This window comes from Anoplolepis gracilipes, chromosome 15 (assembly GCF_047496725.1).
Source record: "Anoplolepis gracilipes chromosome 15, ASM4749672v1, whole genome shotgun sequence".
Classification (NCBI taxonomy): domain Eukaryota; kingdom Metazoa; phylum Arthropoda; class Insecta; order Hymenoptera; family Formicidae; genus Anoplolepis; species Anoplolepis gracilipes.
Genome location: NC_132984.1, coordinates 8,365,620 through 8,381,299, shown reverse-complemented (window position 1 = coordinate 8,381,299; position 15,680 = coordinate 8,365,620). Strand labels below are relative to the sequence as shown.

General features: G+C 29.3%; 1 protein-coding gene across 2 annotated transcripts; it reads right to left on the bottom strand.

The window, feature by feature from the left end:
- Positions 1 to 3,210: 3,210 nt before the first annotated feature.
- On the bottom strand, positions 3,211 to 10,608 carry LOC140673851 (acyl-CoA Delta(11) desaturase-like). Of its 2 annotated transcripts, none has more exons than XM_072907069.1 (6): positions 10,462 to 10,608; positions 6,115 to 6,416; positions 5,335 to 5,465; positions 4,521 to 4,726; positions 4,062 to 4,247; positions 3,211 to 3,546 (listed from the first exon to the last, which is right to left on the bottom strand). In XM_072907069.1, the coding sequence occupies exons 1-6, from the start codon at positions 10,515 to 10,517 to the stop codon at positions 3,267 to 3,269; spliced, it is 1,161 nt and encodes a 386-aa protein (XP_072763170.1). In that variant the 5' UTR covers positions 10,518 to 10,608; the 3' UTR covers positions 3,211 to 3,266. The 2 variants fall into 2 exon arrangements, with proteins under 2 accessions (XP_072763170.1, XP_072763171.1); XM_072907070.1 differs by lacking the exon at positions 10,462 to 10,608 and adding an exon at positions 9,231 to 9,346.
- Positions 10,609 to 15,680: the final 5,072 nt, after the last annotated feature.

Here is a 15,680-nt window from a genome sequence, read left to right as displayed (position 1 = left end):
CCTGATAGATAGCGTCTTCGAGGACGTCAAAATCGCGTCGTAACACATATTACACTTTTTTAAATTTTTATTATTTTTTTTTTTTTTTTTTTTTTTGAATAAACTATTGTAACGAATACCAACTAGAATAAAATCTTTAAAATTGCACTCGTTCCCCCTTCTTTTCTGGTTGATGACCTCCGTACTTATGTAACACCCGCGATCCACACACGCACGCACGCACGCACACACACACACACGGGATCAGATTCCTGCTACGTGCACGCCGTTGATCCTGGGTAACGCCAAGAGCAGGACACACGCATACATAATGTACACGCACGCACTCACGAAAGATCTACAAATTGGCATTAAAAAATCGTCGTAGAAAAATGGACAAAATATGGATTTGTTAGGAATTGAATAAACTTCAAAACTTATACAGTTTTGCACCAGGCAGTCGGCTCCACTTAGCTGCGCAATAGTTTAAAAAAAAAATTTTTTTCCTCATTTTTTAAGGTCTCGTCTTAAGGTCCCCCATTTTGTAATATTTATTATAAAAAAATTCTGAATTTTTTTGTTATTTAAAGGAATGTTTAAGCTTTTATTTGCATTTTGGCCCATCCCGATACGATGATTTTTGGCCGAGTTATCGCTATTGGAAGATGTTAAAAAATTTGTACTTAATTTGGGTGGCCCGTTTTTTTTGCAGGTGAGTGTATTTAGGAATAAATATTAAATTAGAAAAAAGAGAAGATCCTCTCTCTCTTTCTTTTTCTTCTAATATTTTACAATTATTCCTACTATTTTTTCTATTGTACTTAATTATAAACGTTTTGTGTATATGTGTTTGTAGTAATGTATGGTAAGTATTGTATAAATTTTTATTATATTATTTGTTACTTCAATTCTTATTTTAGGGGAACATGTATAAAGAAATAAGATATGTATAAACTTTTTTAAAAAGTAAAACCAGAGTTTATTTTTTTTTCCGGATATGTGTTACATATAATTTTTGTATCAATTTCATGAACATTTTATATCAATTTTTTAATATTAACTTTACAATAACATGTATTATATACATACATTATACACATACACATTTGTATAATATCATGGACCAAAATTCTTTTGGAATAATATTGTATACATATATTATATACATATTTATACACGTATTATACACATATTATATACATGTTATATTACACATATTATATACATATATATTTTTAATATTATATACATATACATACTTATATACATACATTATATACATATATATTTTTATAACATCATGGACCAAAATTCTTTTGCAATATTATATACATATATATATACTTATACATGTATATATATATATAATATTAACCAAGCCCGAGCCACAAAAACTATTTGTTTATTGATAATTTTATATATTCTTCGAGCAATTCTTTAATAATTACCTTGATGTTCTACTATTAAGAATGAAAGAGAAGAAAATATTGAAATTGTAATAAATCGTTATATTTCGAAAGAAAGAAAAGGAAAGAGAGATAATTAGGATGTTGAGGGTATTACCTACGCGTATTTTGTGCCAGTATGTGAAATACTAGTTTTACAAAAATACACAGATACCCACAAAGAAAAATAGATAAAAATTGCGAGTTTTGCCTAATCGCGTATTTTGTGCCAGTATGTGAGATACCGATTATGCAAAAATACACAGGTACCCGCAGACAAAAATAGAAAGAAATTGTGAGTTCTGTCTAATTGCCTATTTTGTGCCAATATGTGAGATACCGGTTCTGCAAAAATATACAGGTACCCGCAGAGAAAAATAGAAAGAAATCGCGAGTATTGCCTATACGTGTATTTTGTGCCAGTATGTGAAATACCAGTTTTGCACAGGTACCCGCAAGGAGAAAAGTAAATCGGAATTTAGAAATGAAACAGAGAAATACAATGATTAATTTCAAGAATGTGCATAAGTGGATCTAAGTACGTGGTTTAGTGATTTTAAAAGAACGAAAGATTTTGTAGAAAAACTAAGTATTATTTAAATTTAAATGAGATAATAGGATAAAACAAAAAATAAAATTGTTTAAATTTGAACTCACTATTTGTTGACAAATGCGGACGTAGATAAAACAATAATGGCTGGGGTCAACGAATATTGATTTCCAATTATCCGTGAAAAAGTTGATGATAGACATCCATCAGAGAATTATAACAAGTCACACTCACACTATTAAGTTTGAACTCATTTTCATGAAGAAATAAATTATAGAATAACAAATAGATGTCGCGGAAAAGATACTCCGAGGCTATATATTTAAAATCAAAATGAAGAAAACTAGATCACGAGTATGGTGTAACAATTACAATAGTGAATATTTGATTGATGAAAACAAACTGACTGTTTAAAGTGGATTGACTGCTGAAAATTGACTGACCGCTAGAAATCGACTGCTGGTTTGAATGATTTTTCTTGCGTAACGCAAAGTTCTACTACCTCCTCTCAATTGAATAATTTGATGAATAAAAATTTTAATTAACGCCCCCCATATACTTGGTGGGGTTTCGGTTTCGAACCTCAGAAGCTTTTGCCTATTGGTACATATTTTTATCAGAGACTTTTGGTCTTAAACAATGGAGAGTTTGATACAGTCCGAGGAAGTTATCGCTTGTTGCTATATTCTATAGAATTTATTATCCAAGGATCTGTTAGGCGAGCACTCATATCAAGTGGTTTCAGTTTTCGTTACCGTTCTCCAATTTACATATGACTCTAGTTTTAAACAACGATCTCAATTTACAGTGATTGTTTTATTTAAAAATTTCCTAAGTAAGCTAGAGAGTCTTTTGAATGTTTATGCATGGCTCAGTTTCTAGCATTCGTTATCTTACGGTTTGAAATTCTCGTCTCGCCTATCAGATATTCATTGATAATTAATATTTCATGAAAGAAAAGAATCGTGGAGTCTACCGGACGTAACATATAACATGAAGTATATATTATTCATGTAAAGAGTTAGGTGATAAGGTGTCGTATAATGATAATAATAATAATAATAATAATAATAATAATAATAATAATAATGCGCATTAATCACTGATATATTTCATTAATTCATATTACATTTAAAACAATTGTATTGTCAATAAAACAAATAAAAAGATTATAACATACAAATACATCTTCAAAGATTAATATATTTATTATTTCTTTTTTTGATTATATAACTTTTATTTTTATAATGTTTCTTGCTTTATTTTTATTTATTTTTCTTTTTTTGACTATATTAATCGAATTTCGATGTTGGTACTTTGCCGGACAACATGGGATGTGTTCCGTCACCTCTATTTAATACAATGTTTTTTATCAAATCTAGGGACGGGTATCTAAGATCGTAGGCTAATCCTAATTTCGCAAAAATGTCGATAAAGAATGTGGTATAATTCATTATGTTGTTTCCGGTTTCAGCCGATCTGTAATCCCATGGGAACACATGATGATAGTTGTGATATCCTTCTCCCATTGTCACGTAATTCACAAAATTATTGTCCGCCGGTTTTATATTTCTAAAAAATGAAAAACATGTTATCAAACATAACATTGAATATTATCAATATAAGAAATAAAAGAGAGATTAAACATTAAGCCTCTACTTTAATTATGTCATAAAGATTACAAGAGCTTAATGTAAACAGAAAACTAACTTTCTTAAGAAAATTTATTAACGATACGATAATATTTTGTTATATAAAATTATTACTTTGTTGTTGTTGACGAACAATTATGTTAAAGACATTATTAATCAATTGGCGGTAAGAGCATTGGGATCACAAATTTATAAATCACATATTGTACAGAGATTTGATGAATATATAGTGTAATTAATGTTGAGTATCAAAATATTACATAAAAATAAACTTAAAATAAAAATAATATTAGTCGAAATGATTTTGCTTTTGAGTGCGCATACGTTTCAATGAGATTCTCTTCAGTGCGAAAAATTATGTTAAAGATTTGTAGCTTATTTGTTTGTCGCAGGCAGTAATTTTAAGTATTGCAATTATGCGTGCGAATTACATACTTATCGTATGGTCTAGTACCCCACGCATGAGCGATGCTGTTGATGGTCCACACAGAATTTAGAGTGATCATGTATCGTATAAATACTTGCGATATTATAGCTCTACTCCATGTCTCATTCCAAAAATACACGGGTAATGCCGTAGGTAGAATGAAGCCGAAGAAGAGTTGAAGTAGTAAAAAATGTCTAGAAAAATGTTATACTCTGAACATTTAGAGATCATCCAAGTATCCTATATATGCATTTTACTAAAAAATCTATTGAAATTTTTCTTAGATATAAAAACATTTCGAATTTACAAAGAAGTAAATTAAAACTTACTTATAAGAAGTAAAATGAAATTTTTGCATTATATATCACAAGAATATGATATATTTGTCGAAATTTATTTACGTTATTGTATGCAAAAAATACAAATTTATTCTATAATTTATGACAAATAAACGAAATATTCTTTACTTTTCGCCAAAAGCTACGACGGGATCCGACATAATATCTGATAAATCGAGCTGCTTGCTTTTTTCAGTAAATTCCAAATGTTCCTTTACAACCACCCAACCAACATGCGTAAAAAAGAATCCACGCTGAGTATTGTGAGGATCAGCATCAGTATCACAATATTTGTGATGCATACGATGATTTTTCACCCATTTGCATATTGTACTCTGTGAACAACAAAGACATTTCTATGAAACAAAAATATAATACATAAAACATTATTATAGCTTCTCTAATCTCAATTTAAATTTTTTAATTACTTTTTTTTACTGGGAGTGGACATTTTTTAAGCTTTTCAATCTTAGTAAAAATCTCAATAAGATAAACATTCCAATAAAATTTTATTTATACAAGATACATTTATTTGATTGCATCATAAAATTTAATTTGTAAAATACTATTTACTTTCACACTTTTGTAAGATACAAAAAATGTTCTGTTTTTATAACTGTGGACATTTTTATATTTTCATAGTAATTTTAATTTCCATAGTAAAATTTAATTAATTAATTTTAACAAAATTAAATTTTATAAAATTGTTTTAATAAAATTATCAAAATTAAATTAATTAATTTTAATAAAATAAAATTAATTTTTAACGTTCTATATAAATATCATATATAAATATCATAATATAAATTCTCTGTATAAATATCATATATAAATATCACGTATAAATATCATGATATAAATTTCGTATAAATATCATATATAATATGTATAAAGTCGCAATAATGAAAATATACTGACAATGAGATAAAATGATTAAAGATACCTGTGCACATGCGCTGAAGCATATTAGAAGTAAAATTCTTAATGGTAATTTAGCTTTATAACACTTGTGACTCCAAAGTCGGTGTGCACCAGCAGATACGCCAAAATTAGATATGATGTACATGCCGATTACTTAAAAATAAGAAATTATATTTATAAAAAATATTTAAAAAATAAGAAATTATATTTATTGTACGTAATATGATTTTTAAGATAGTATTTGTATCTAAAATAATATATAAAATAACTAAAATATAAAATCATATTTGCAAACAAAATAATATATGTAGAGAGACTAGTTAAATTATCGATATTTTCAAAAAATTGCTTATATTTTATAATATTAATCACCACATTCAACAAATATGTCAATTGAATAATCGATTCTAGTATGGAAGGGAGGTAGTAAGTATGGGACGGATTTAATAGCTCTAAAGTATACAAAACATACAAATATATTAAAATCACAAACATTCATTATTTAATGATTCTGCAATTACTGTGTAAATAAACCCTGAATGCATCCTTTTAAAACTTATCTGTATGAATTTTTATGAGTATCAAATAATGGAAGATATTAGTATCATTAATTGTTTTGTCATTAATATAATTATCTGAACATTTCATCGTATGAAAGTTTCGCCAATTTCGCCTACTGTGACTTCATTCCGAATATATCATTCTGAGGAGCGCGTCAAGATTTAAATGGAACATATTTTCAAAATCTCTTCTTTAGATTTATATAGGAATATCAAATATATCAAACTTTCAAGATACTTACTCCACAATGTAGTCATCGGATTTTCCAAATAGTTGAAAGTAAATATACCATAAATGCCAATGCCGTGCAATAAAGCGACTTGCAAAACAATATACCATATTATGTCAGTTTTAAAATTAAAGAAATCTGATTTCATCGTTTCAGGTTTTTTATCGATGACATCAATATCATTATTTATACTTTTTATGAGGTTTCCCACATCGTCGGTCACAACTTTGTTCGTGTATACCATTGTAGTAGTACAACGTTGAGAAATTGACATATCAGTATCCATTTTCTTGAATGTAAACAAATAATTTTTTCTGAAAAATTCAAGAAACATGATTATCACGTTTGTATATAAAATGTATGTCGTTTTATCAGAAGCAATATGGTAGCTATATGGTAGCAATATGGTAGCTAAATACTCTTTTTGAAAGAACAAATGGGCTTTAGGAGCGAATGTATGTATTATATTTATCTCATATAAGTACAATTCTCGAAAATACATAAACACTAAAAAATATAATAGAAATCAAGAATTCCTAAAAAATTAATATTAAACATTTCGGTCCTTGACTGGATCCTCTTCAGTAAGCCGATAAATGTATTAGAAATTAGATGGTCAAAGCGATGAATTATGATAACGAATTAAAAACATTCCAAATGTATGTAAATCGAAATATTACGCGAAGTAAAGCCTCGTCAACCACAAAACTTTCTCAAGAAAAGGCAAATAACAGACAAACAAATTGAACAAACAAACAATCTGACAAACAATCAAACAGACAAACAATCTCAAATTAAAACATAGTTGGGTGACGTAATAACAATAAGACTTTTTATAAATAAAAAAGGAAAAATATAACATACGGAAAGACGACTGCAATAGCGAAAAAAATGTGTATCGGTGGCGAGCACAAAAAGACATGTAGATATAACAGATAATAATGTAAATGATATATAAAAGGCGCGCACAAAAATATGCAGGCAATTCCAAAGCAAAATGTAAACCGATATATAGCTCGAAATTACTGAAACTTTCATTATCTTAAGAGGTAATCTGATTAGAATGACCAAACTAGCCAATAAATTCTTTATTTAATAATACGACGTTTCGACCATTTGATTGTGGTCCTTTTCAAGTATCACTATAATGAATAACAAATTAATAATAAATTAAGCACAGAAGATAAACGCGACAAAATCGATCAAAGACAAATTAACTTAGTACATACATTCGAGTGAAACAAAGATGTATAACAATGTGTTGTACACGTGGAAGATAATTAAACATTTCATTGTTGTAAATATTAATAAGACGAACCAACAAGTGACGAAACACATCTTGTCAAAACAAATCTTGAAACTAAACTGCCGATTTTTTAAAAAACATTTTAAACAACTTTTATTATCTTGTCGTAAATATTATTTAGATTTTCTGTGTCTCTTTGTAAGTTTATTGTGTTGTTGTTCTTGATAAAAAACATTTCGGCTATTTCTCTCTTTTTTATAAATTTCTCGTTGTGTAAAATATCTGGGCTATCTCACTCAAATTCATGTCTTTGATCGATTTTGTCGTGTTTATCTTCTGTGCTTAATTTATTATTAATTTGTTATTCATTATAGTGATACTTGAAAAGGACCACAACCAAATGGTCGAAACGTCGTATTATTAAATAAAGAATTTATTGGCTATTTGGTCGTTCTAATCATATTACCTACTATTAACTGATTACTAGCGATCTTGATCTAATAATTTAAAATTTTCATTATCTTCTTTCTTTTAAAAAAAATGAGATTTATTAACCTTCTCTCTATAAGAGTTAATATGATTGACTTATATCTCCGGAGAACATATGCATAATATGTTTGTATTTAAATAAATATATTTAAATCTTTTTATATATGTTTTTTATACAATATCTTTTTTATATATCTTTTAAATTTCGTAACTGACTATTTTATCAACGTCGGTTAACTTTATTCTTGGTTCAAACTACAGATCTGTTCTTTTTAGCTGACTGCACTAGTTCAGAATTTATCTTTCTCTTTCCAATGCAGAAAAAAGAAGATAAACTCTGCACTAGTGCAGCCAGTTCAGCTAAAAAGAACAGATCTTATATCTTTGCTTCTTTCAGATAAGTTTAAGAGAAAGAAATGAATATGAATTTGAGTTTTGAATGAACTGAGTTGATTAAAGTTAACTGACGTTGGTGGAATCGGCTCATAATTGCGTTTGGGAATTGCATTATGTGTTATGCATATAACACATATAATGTTTTTCTATATGTACAAAACGATTTTTTGACAAATATAAATAATAAATGTATAATAAATATGTAATAGATGTGTAACAGATGTAATAAGCATGTTATTAAAGATGGTTATTACGGTTAATAAAATTAACCATAATAATCTCTTAATATGGCAAATAAATTAGTAATGATAATAATCATTAGAGTTAGATTAAGCAACAGTTTAGTGTTATATTCAAAATTATAAAACAAGAAAAATATTTTATATTTTATTGTAAAAACTTTTTAAATATAAATGTGAGTGAAAAGTTTTAGAATAAAATTAAATAATTTGAGTCGATTAAAAAATATTATTTAAAAAATATAGATATAGATTAAACCAAAATTAAAATTAATCGATATAAGTGAAATCGACCAAGTTTTCTTTAAAAAAATTATCTGACAAGCCAATTTCTCTCATAGAGAGTAAGATACCCTCTTAAAAAATTTAGTATGTATAAGTAAAACTATTACTTAACTTTTAATATTTATAAACGGATAACTTTATCCAAAAAATTTAAAACAAAATCAAATATAGAGACTGGAAACTAATAGAGAAACAATGTTTAAGTTTTAAATTAAAGAAACAAACTTATAGATTTTTCGATTATTTATAATATTTTCCTTTGTAAACAGAAAATAATATATATAAATTTATGAAATATTATAATGTGTGTGTGTGTGTGTGTACGTGTTGTGATATATTATATAATTATAATACATCTCTTTATTTGAAAAATGTTGAAAATACTTTTAATTAAAAAGTTATGCACACACTGGTCTGATCACTAAGATCACTAAAATTTCTTTATTAAACAATATTTATTTATTATATCTTACCACTTATATGAAACAAAATTATTTCAATATCTTAATATTATATCTCGTTAGAACACGAAAACAGCTCTGACAATAGTTATCTATTGTATAAAAGTTGTCAGTAACAATGTGTGAGAAATTCATTTGACATTTTCTGACATTCAATGACATGTAAAAATATTAATGTTATATCCATATTCAATTGGCTTTATTTCCATATATTACGTTATATGCATTTCTTAGTAGAAAATATAGTTTTCTTCACATTATATGAATATCCCTTATGCTTACGGAAACATTATTCTGTGAGACATAATAAATTATTTTCTAAAAAGTTTTATTCGTATAAGTTTCTCTAGCAGTTATTATTTCAAATGATGAAAGTCAGACAAAACAGTAGAGTATGATTTGTTTCTGTATGTTTGATAAAATAAATACGTCTCTAAATAAATAAATAAAATATAATGTTTTATCATCTACATATAGGGTGATTCAGACCACCCGTGCCAGCCGTTTTTTCTCAGCAATGAAACGTCATAGAAAGTTAGGGAAAAAATTTTCATTACTAAAGGGCACCCAAAGTATTCATTGATGATAGTTCCAACTTCCGGTATAAACCGGAAGTAGGTGTTACTTGGGTCAACTTTGAAATTTCAAATGGGAATATAGGTCGAATGGGGTATCATTGGATAGAGCTTCGAAAAAGAAACAACTTTTATTAGAACTTAATTTAATTATCTCTTACAAGTTTCGAAAAAAAACGTTTAATGTATGAATGTCTGCAAAATGTTCAAAATGGACAATCGACATCGCTCACACATTACACACATACATAAACATTACACATGCACGCACGCACACGTACACATACACGCATTATTTACATTACATATAATTGTACGACGTCAATGTCAACAATTAGAAAAACTAATGAAAACACGTGTTATTGAAAACACCGTTCAAAGAGAGACATTCCTTTGATACAAACAAATTTAAGTCAAATTCATGATGATTCTTTAGTTTTGGTTTATCATCAACAAAGCAAACATGTTTTCCAATCAGGAAGGTTTTGATATGCTTATGGTGTTAGGTGAATGTCGCCAAAATTACAGAGCAGTCGAGCGTTTGTACGCAGAAAGGTACCCCCAACGTATTCCTCAGTCTCGGGAAGTTTTAAGGCGTTTAGTCTTTCGGATTCGAACAACTGGTAAACTTCATCCGCAATACAATTGAAACCAGGAAATTAGGCGACCTGTGAGAGATGAAAGAGAAGTCGATGTCCTTGCTGCCGTTGCTGTAAATCCTCATGATTCAACTAGGAGGATATCAATTGATTCCGGACTGAGTCAAACGACAGTTTGGAGGATTTTGAATACTAATCGCTACCATCCTTATCACTTGAACTTGCACCAGGAACTTGGAGGATACGATTTTCAAAATCGAATCAGTTTCTGTCAATATATGTCAAACTATTTAATTATTTTAATAAATTATTTAAATTGTTAAGGGGATACTGAAGCGTCGGCCAAACTTATATACGCGATTTTGAGCGCCGCCTTGAAAGAACTAAAAAAGGGTGCGTTCCGTTTCTTGCATGATGTGCATAGAAGCATGAAAGTTCGTTCCGTTTCTCTTCATGCGCACTCTCTGCATGCATGGTCCAACTTCTGTCAAGTGTATTGCTCCGCCCCTTCCGGTGCATGAGACTGCATAAAGTGCCTTTTGAGCAGAGGCAGTTCATGCAGCTCATGCATAAGCGAAAAATGGCGGGTAAAATTATACGAGTGCTTGTTGATGAAAAAGAAGAATTGTACAATATTACAGTATCGGACGAAGATTACAATCAAATAATGAATGGAGGTAAATTAATAAGATTTTCTTATTCTCTATTAGACGCGATATCGAATAGATATTATTTTATGTCATATATTATATATTACTAAATACTTCGATTTTTTTATTGATTGTTATAATTATCAATTGTTCTGGACTTTTTTTTACATACTTTAATGCTGGCTTATTAGCCAAGCGCTAAGAAAAATTGTTTTAAAAACCAGGGAAAATTAATAAAAAAATGTTACGTCTGAGGGAGAGTTAACCTATGAAAAAAAATAATTCTAAAAATATTAAGGTTTATCTTTTGATGTTTTGCTTAAATAGTTGTTTCTGTTGATTTCTAGATCAAGGACTATTTAAAAAGATAATTTCACAAGAAACGGAACGAAGAAGTATCAATATGGTTCAACACTTTATTAACGAAGATGCTAATAACCAAGATTTAAATAATTTTAATAGCACTTTTGAAAGTAACAATGTTGAAGAAAATCAGAAATCAGATGAAAAAGAAACGTTTGACTGAAACGTCATAATAAACTATGGTCAGAGATTGCTTCTGAAATGAAAAATTCAAATTACAGTGTGTCTGGTGTACAAGTTCAAAACAAAATGTCAAGCTTGAAAAGAACTTATAAAAAAATTAAGGATTCTAATGCTAAATATGGCAATCATAACAGTTCTTGGGTGTATTATTCTGTTATGGATTCTTTATTTGGTGAGAAAAGCTGGGTTTCTCCTAGCTGTAGCAAGCAGCAATGGACCAAGTATACCCACCACTTTCGAATTAGCATCTTCGTCATCTTCAACGTGTAATTCTGTATCATCCATGAACTTTGAATGTGAGAATATTATTTCTCTTAAATCAAAGAAAAGAAAAGTGGAAGCTATTTTAGATTCTTTTATATCTGATTTAAAGAATGAAAAAGATCAAAAAAGAGAAGAAAGAAGTCTAGAATAAAAGGAAAAGGAAAAAAGAAAAGAGCAAAGATGGGAAGCTTATAGAACAGAAAAACGCGAAATGCATAAAGAAACATCTGAAATTCAGAGATCTCTTGTTGATCTGTTAGGAAAACTCATAGAAAAAAAGAACTTAAACATCATTTTTTATGCATTGAAAAATCTTCATTGATGTAAGAAGTAACTTCGATGACATTTAATTGATATTAAGATTTTGATTTATTTTTTTTATTTTAAAAATATAATTTAAACCTGTTAGAATATAAAGATTAATTATATATTTTTGTTTATTTTGTATATTATGTCTATTACAATACTTAGAATTATAATTCTTATAAATATTAAAACATTACATTACATATAAACTCATATATTTAATATTTTTCTATAAAGCATATTAAATAAAAAATATTAAATAAAAGAGAATATTAAAGAAAAAAATAAAGAAATAAATAATTTTTTTTAAGGAGAAGTATTTGGATGCGGAAACTGCCAATTAATGTGACAATCAACGCGATATAATTATTATGTTTCTGAAGGAACTCTTTCTGACTGATTTTCTTTTTCTTTTCCACAGTCGTTTTAATCTTCTTTATATTATAAATTTAGATTGTTAGTTAGAAAAACAAAATCTAGGTAAACAATATAGGAATGAAATATGTGTGTGTGTATGAGTACGTGTATGTGTATGAGTACATGTATGAGTATGTGTATGTATATGTGAATGCGCGAAGTTAAAAACTATTTAGAAAAAAATGTGGCCCAGCCTATTCAATATTACACTATGTACCTGTTGGCGCATTTCGCTTTGATTAAGAACGACGATATAATAACTACTACGCTGATATAAGTGTATTTCGCATTCTTCAAAGCATGTCTGAAGAAAGGAGAATCCGATAGTTAGTATTGACTTACTGTGATTTACTTAAGATATTGCATATTTCGTTATGTTTTTGCTGTTATTTTATTCACGTATATTTTATTTATATGTACGTTATGTTTATGCTGTTATTTCATTCACGTATATTTTATTTATATGTACATTATTTCTAAGTCAGAGTTAAATTGCATCAAAAGCTGTGTTTTGTATCAATAATTAAGGAATATTTCAGTTTTTAATTTTGCGCGAAATCAAAAATTTGCTAAGTATTTAGAAAAAATGTGGCACAGCCTATTCAATATTATGCTATATATTTGTTAGCGCAATTCACTTTTTTTAGAGAAGAACGACAATGTTGCTGTGTTCATATTAAAGTATATTTTGTATTTTTCAAACTATATCTGAAGAGAGGAAAATCCAAATAAATATTACATTAATTTTTTTAAGATTTTGTATATTTTTTTCCTGTTTATATAATTCATATATATATATATATATATATATATATATATAATACAATAATACATATATGGATAATACATAAATATATAATGCCTTATAAATAGTAATAAGATAAATATAAAAAGTTAAGAATTAATTAATAGTATTTTTGAATACAAATAATTCTTGCACATAATAAACATCATAATAAACCGTTAATTTATGTTATGCATTCTTAGTTCGTGCATAATTCTGTTTCTTTTGACGTTGCCTAATTCAGCTCCATTGCCTATTATATCAGGTGTAATATTTTCTACATTTGGATATACTACAACTGGAAAGTCATCATTTCTTAGAGTGCAAATATTATGGAGAACGCAGCAAGCTAATATTACTTGTGGAATTTTTTTTATATCAGTTAGGGGTAAGCAATCTAACAATATACGGAACCGTATCTTTAATAATCCAAAAGCTTGCTCTATGGCCATCCTGGTTGAAGATAAACAAAAGTTATAATTTTTCTGAACTACTGTAAAATGGCCATTATCTCTAAATGGAACCATTACGTGCGGATGTATTGCATATGCAGAATCAGCTATTATATGAATGTCAAAAGGAAAGTATTCATTTGACATTTCAATATAATTAGCAAGTGCAGAATTTTGAACACTCTTGCATCATGTACTGAACCGACATGTCCTGCATAGCAGTGAGTGAAAACTGATTTTGCATTACATACCGCTTGTAAGTGAATCGCATGAAATTGTTTCCTGCATATGTATGACGCAGCATCTTCTTGTGGAGCTCTAATTTTAATATAAGATCCATCAAGGGCCAATCACATTAGGAAAACCTCTTGCTTTCATAAACTCTTCAATAGTGCGATGTAGCACTTCATCCTTCGGCCACTGAATGAATCTCGGTGCAAAGCAATGTAAGGCGTAAGTTATCCTCCTTACTGCTCTGAAAGCTGTTGCTTTACCAACACCAAATTGGACGTATATTGATCTGTAAAAACAAACATATATGCTATACAACTCTATATTCAAAAATACATAAAAAAAACCTGCATTCTGATATTAATTGCCAATACAGAAAATCTATAATGTACATGATGTAAACTATAAATTTTCAGTACTGGTAGTGAATATCGAAACAGCCATTATATTAATTTTATTATATTAATTAACTACGAGAATAAAGGTTAATACCTATAAGAATCTGAAGTAGCTAAAAACCATAACGTTATTAATAGTTGCTTTCCTGGAAGTATTTGTTTTCTTCCTGTTGCGTTGACTTGACTTAAAGCTGGCCCAATCAATTGTAAAATCATTTCGTACGTTTCAAGGAACATCCTGCAAATAAGAAACATGACAATTTAAGGTTAACTATTTTTTAAAATTGCAATTAATTTCCATATTTGCTATTTATTTTCTTTTATAATAAAACAAGACTTATATTTTTTAAGTACTAGTAGTGATGAAAGCGAACTTTCAGGTGATGAAAAGCAAATCCAAACTTACAAAAAAGAAGTAATTTCTTGTGTAAAAATAAAACTTACCTGAAGTGTTCCTTGAATTCTTGTCGTGAATATCCTGGGACAACTCGTTCAACATAATCAAAAAGTTTTTCGGAAGGAATATTTGTGCCTCTAGTATTTCCTATCATAATACCATATATTGTTAACATATCTGTTTCTTCATCACTGTCACTTTCACTTTCACTGCTGCTGCTGCTCGATAAACATGAGTCTATTGTTGATATTTCATCTTCTTTTAATATCATAAAAGAAGATGAAATAGCAATAATTGAAATAATATGTGATTGCTCGTCCATCACGTTCATGTTTTGTAATGCTACGCCTTTCCCGTCGCCGCGGATGTCGCTCGATCGACCAGGGTTCGGGATAAGGCTCGGCACGGGAGGAAGGAAAATAGTGACTCTCCTGCTATCTTGTAGTTAGATTCGTTTATTCATGTAGTACGAGGGGGGGGGGTGTATTTACAATAGAGGGTGAGATATATATAACGAGGCCTTGGCTCGGCCTGTGGCGTGCGGGGCGCCTCCAGGAGAACGATGGTTTCGACGTGTCCGGGTGTCGGGCGGTGAGGCGGTAGGTCCGGTCGTCTAACGGTGGGTTGGTGCGCCTCGAGTGGCGCACACGAGTTCGGCGGGTCCGGTCGTCGCGGACCGCTCTTGGCGGCGGCTCGGTCTTCGGGGTCGTCCGGAGACGGACGGATGTCAACGTTTCTACGCCCGGAAACGGGCGGTTGGTTTACAGTCGTTCGGGGACGGACGGCTGGCTTTTGCGGCGGCCGGGAACGCCCGGTCGGGTCAACAAGTACACCCGTTGTCCG